This window comes from Epargyreus clarus, unplaced genomic scaffold (assembly GCF_041222505.1).
Source record: "Epargyreus clarus isolate Ecla_fem2 unplaced genomic scaffold, WU_Ecla_fem_2.2 ptg000021l, whole genome shotgun sequence".
Lineage (NCBI taxonomy): Eukaryota > Metazoa > Arthropoda > Insecta > Lepidoptera > Hesperiidae > Epargyreus > Epargyreus clarus.
Genome location: NW_027332228.1, coordinates 12,440,673 through 12,445,449, shown reverse-complemented (window position 1 = coordinate 12,445,449; position 4,777 = coordinate 12,440,673). Strand labels below are relative to the sequence as shown.

Below are 4,777 nucleotides of genomic sequence, written 5' to 3'. Positions count from 1 at the left end.
CCCCTGCCTGTCGTAAGAGGCGACTAAAAGGGGGCTTCCGGGGTTGCGGTTGCTCGAACCGTCCAGCAAGCAACCCCGGGAAGGACGACGGTATGTGTGGTGACGACGGTATGACGACCGTCGTAAACACCAGATGGTGTGGGAGGAGCCAAAAGTGCTCCCCCAGGGTAGAGCCCGATCGGGGCATTGCGCTTGGAGGACTCCGGTTGTGTTCCCTCGGAGATCCCGGAGTTCTCCAACAAGCGTTGAGGACGACCACCGGGGGGTTTTAGTGCGGTAAAAATCCCACATAACCCGGCGTCGCTCCCACGTCGTCGGGTACCTTTTGAAGGATTCCCCCTCGTAAACAAAAAAAAAAGGCTTATTTGCCAGTTGACTCGGTTTACAGACCGTGTGACCTTAAAATATTTTGCTGTTTATTATGGCATATAATTTGAGTCTTGGTATAATAAAGCTTGATACGAAATGTTTTTTAAAACTTTAATTATTATTAATATAGTTTGTTTTTCAATAGTTAAAAAATCTTAGCTTGTAATTTCTATGATTAAAACAACTTTCTATTTTTCCACTTTAGCTGATTTTATTACTTTTTACAGAAAAAAACTATTTTTATTATATTTTATTTATTTTGTTATTATTTATATACCTATTGTAAAATGTAACAATTATTACAACGAATTCGAGTGACTGTACCTGAAACTATTGTTATCTACAACACGATAACCGAAAATTAAGCAATTTGCCCCAATATAATCTGCCTCGTCAATTCTAAAATAATGTACCTACTTACTACAAAACAATAAGATATTAATTGCAACTTACCGAATTGCGAAAGAAAAGGTTAGATCGATTTGCTGGTACACTTTACATTGAAATTAGTCCAGTTTGTGGTATCTATCCAATGACCCTTTACGCCATTTACTGATACTGTAACGCCTTTCTAAGTTACCCAATGCTGGTCGATTCATAGGCATTGTTTTACTGTTATCACAGTGTGGATTAATTGCAGTAGGTATCCAGTAGGTAAATACTTATATATGTTGCAAACCAGAGTATTCAGTACCTACCTTTCAAAAGAACTTTGCCAGCTAGGTGATCTTATTCTTCGCTCAAACTTCAAAGCATGTATGCCTGCAAACAAAATAGGTACCTACCTATAGAGAAAACTAATTGCGTGATTAAACATAGGTATATGAAACGCCATCTTGTGTCCTCATGAGTAGCAAGGCGCCTATGACCGATCTCAGGTAAGACTCTTATTTTATCTAAGTTTGATGACCTGCATGTTTGTATGCTTAACTATTATAAAAATACAATGAAACTTATTACTTACCTTTGATTAACCTCTACAGCGAAATTAAATGCTATTGCAACTATTTAAGCCCTTTTTAACAACCCTATTTAAGATAAGACTACTAACTATTGCTATGATATTAAACGACTTGCGAATAATGCGTCTTTAGCAAACTTGCTTTTCAACATTGATCGCAGATTCCTTTGATTTATTGTGATCACTATTTTTGTATTTGCTTCCATTTCTGTGAATGCGTAACGAACATAGTTGCAATCTTTGATGAAAACCAAGTATAGCTCGCAATAGGGTTGTCATTGTCAACTACAATTATTTGTTACTTTACTTTTTCATGGTACCTATTGAATTCAAGCATCATGATTTTTTGTATCTAAGCATGATTTTCTAAGTAATTAAGAAGGCACTATTGAATTCACTGTTACGGTTTGTATTAAATCCCATGAAACTACCAAACCGATAAACCAGAGTTATCAATTTTGTATTTATAGTTACTTGGAAATCACTCGGGTGAGTGAGAAATCTGCACCTGGCCGTCATTGCATCATCACTTATACCGGACAGCCCTACGCGACGCACCTGCGACGCTGATGCAATTAATTACAATTGCACTTACATGCATGTCGATATTGACTTTGTTGACTTAATCGCTTTTTGCCTTTGTATGTAACTGGGGCCGTTACATACGATTGCCACTTTACGTCTATGTTAAGTATTAAATTAACAAACATCTTTTTAATCACTCGTAATGCTCCGTGGCATGTCTGCCATCATTATATTTCAATTGGCTTAATTATCTCTCATTAACTTGAGAGAACCGCCGTTAAGTAACTTGACAACTATTGTTGCGACACAGTCGTAATATTAATATAGGTGGACTACTTGATAAGTCAATAATAAAAACTAGCAGATTCTGAACTGAGAAGGGTCAACCATACATAAGTATAATCATTCTACGAATATTCCGCATCAAATAGCAGAATTGCATTATTAGCTCAACTAGTCCATCTCTGTTGCCATGCTAGAATGCCGTGTGGTAATAGCGCCTTTCTTCTTCCCTCTTTCTTTATTGTAGCTTAAGTGCACTAAGAAATAAGTTGGGAGTAGGTACCTACATACTTACGAAACCATTAAATTGCACTATACCTAATATTTTATTATTATTTATAACCTCTTTACAATCCATAAATAAACTTCTTTCGTTGATTCTTGTAGCACAAAAAATAATAAAATTGACAGTTAAAGAAATTTTTGTTGAAAGCAAAATAATTGAGAAAAAGTGAAATAGTTAAGTTAACAAATAGCGAACATATTCATCGAAATGGCGGAAACTCTGGCAATGGATTCTGATCCTGAAATCATGAATAGGTTCTTGCAGAAACTGGGAGTTCCGGATAAGTGGCGTATGGTTGACGTTTTGAGTTTGGAAGACGATGCGTTGGACCTGGTCCCTCAGCCGGTTTTAGCACTCATTCTCCTTTTTCCTCTTTCGGAAACCTACGAACAATATAGGCATGAGCAAGAAAACGAGATTCTTACCAAAGGCCAGAGTGCTCCTGAAGATGTGTTTCACTTGAGACAAGTTCTTAGCAATGTTTGCGGTACCATAGCTCTGGTACACAGTGTTGCCAACAATACACATCATATTGACTTAAATGACGGTCTCCTGAAGAACTACTTGAACGATGCTACTGGTCTCGACGCTGCCGCCAAAGGAGCCTTGCTCGAGAATTCAACTGCAATCTTTGAAGCTTACAGGGAACTTATACAGACTACTGGAAATGTCGACAGCGATGAACCGATCAGCAACCACTTTGTGACCCTCATTCATAAGGACGGAAATCTGTTTGAACTCGACGGACGTAAGTCGATCCCCATCAACCACGGACCAACAACCCAGGATGACTTTCTAAGAGATGCTGCGAAGGTGTGTCGTGATTTTATGCAACGAGAACCTGAAAATATTGGATTCAACGTTATTGCACTTGTGTCCACTGATTAAATACTTATAATAATTACCTATATTATTACCTGGTCGATTAATTTAAACGCATAATAAAGTCATTTGTGTTGCAATTAAATTTGTATTTATACTTATTTATATTACTGTAACTATTAAATTTCTGCAATTAAACTATAAATAGAATTTGTTATTAATGTTGTTAAATGACCAAAGCCAAATAAGATGTGGCAAAAAGCTTGAGAAGCGTCATGTAATGAAATAATCATGTGAGTGACGTGATAAGGTTTCGTAGCAGCGTCACGCGATCCTTTAATACGGCGGAAACAAGAACTGTGCTCATTATTGCGACCTTTGCAGTACAGTCGTTAATGCAGCAAACGTGCAATGGAGCTGGAACGTTGATTTAAGCCCTAAATTCATAATTAATCTCGTCACATTCAACAAATCGCCTCTCGTCGCCCGGCCGATGCATCCACGTCTCAATTAAGAAATCTGCGCACACTCGAAACACGACTCCCGCATTCCTCCTTAAAATTCTCTATCTTCGGAAACTAATTAAAAATTCGCCTCGCCTCCGTGGCCCGGTGTTCAATCGGGACGATATAACTTCATTTAAAAACGAGCAATCTTGTCCGAGATAAGGGCTGGCGAGAAAACAACGAAGAGCGGAGCTCGCCACACGCGGCAGCGACGCGGCCTCACAAAAAGACGAAACAAACAAACAACCTCAAAGTTTTAAATGGAACGCGAGAGAATTCACCGCGTTAACTATGTCGATACTGGGAAGGACGCGACATCGGTAAGTCACGTCACCAAATAAATGACGCCAGCCCTGAAATAAATATATAAATATTGTATTTGTGTAAATAAAGAAAATAATGCGGCGGGGACCCGAAATGCTTTAAATATTCAAATGAAGCGAGCCGAGGTGAAATACGAAGGTGCGCTCGCTCGAGTTGAGCCCAATTAAATCGATGCCACTGAGGTAGAAATTAAAAACAAAAGGAGGATGACGGGGGTCCAGCGCATTTTTCTCATGAGTATTATTAGCGCGATGTCAACCCACAAAAAATGGACTTAGAGGCTTGTCGTGCCCGTGATCATTATCGATAACATCCCCCGTTTTGTATTGTTTTGATAAGTGTGATGCTGTTGAGGTTGGACGTTTTGTTGACATTTTACACTCGCCGTACACAGATGATCGATACGGGGTTAAACGAGGGAATTCCTTTGGAGCTATCTCGAGGTATCGAACGTTTCAAAAGTTCAATCGTGGAGCGTTAATATTAATTGTAGATGAGAATGGAGTGTCAATCAAGCAGTGGTCGTATGTAAGAAAACCTCAAACAGCATTGGACGCGGTCATTACTCACGCGGAGCCTGGTGAGAACAGATTTAATATTTGCCTATAAATCAATTACGAACGTGTGGCCAGTTCACTTAGCGCTCTATTATTGTACCTTTCTTTAGCGAAGTGATAAATGACTTTTGAGCACCTACTTCAG

At 38.9% G+C, this 4,777-nt stretch overlaps 1 protein-coding gene across 1 annotated transcript; it reads left to right on the top strand.

The window, feature by feature from the left end:
• Positions 1 to 2,493: 2,493 nt before the first annotated feature.
• On the top strand, positions 2,494 to 3,394 carry LOC140750937 (ubiquitin carboxyl-terminal hydrolase-like). Its single transcript, XM_073084697.1, has one exon. The coding sequence runs from the start codon at positions 2,631 to 2,633 to the stop codon at positions 3,309 to 3,311; it is 681 nt and encodes a 226-aa protein (XP_072940798.1). The 5' UTR covers positions 2,494 to 2,630; the 3' UTR covers positions 3,312 to 3,394.
• Positions 3,395 to 4,777: the final 1,383 nt, after the last annotated feature.

Coding starts and splice junctions, on each gene's coding strand:
- LOC140750937 (XM_073084697.1), top strand. CDS start 2,631: ATGGCGGAAACTCTGGCAATGGATTCTGATCCTGAAATCATGAATAGG.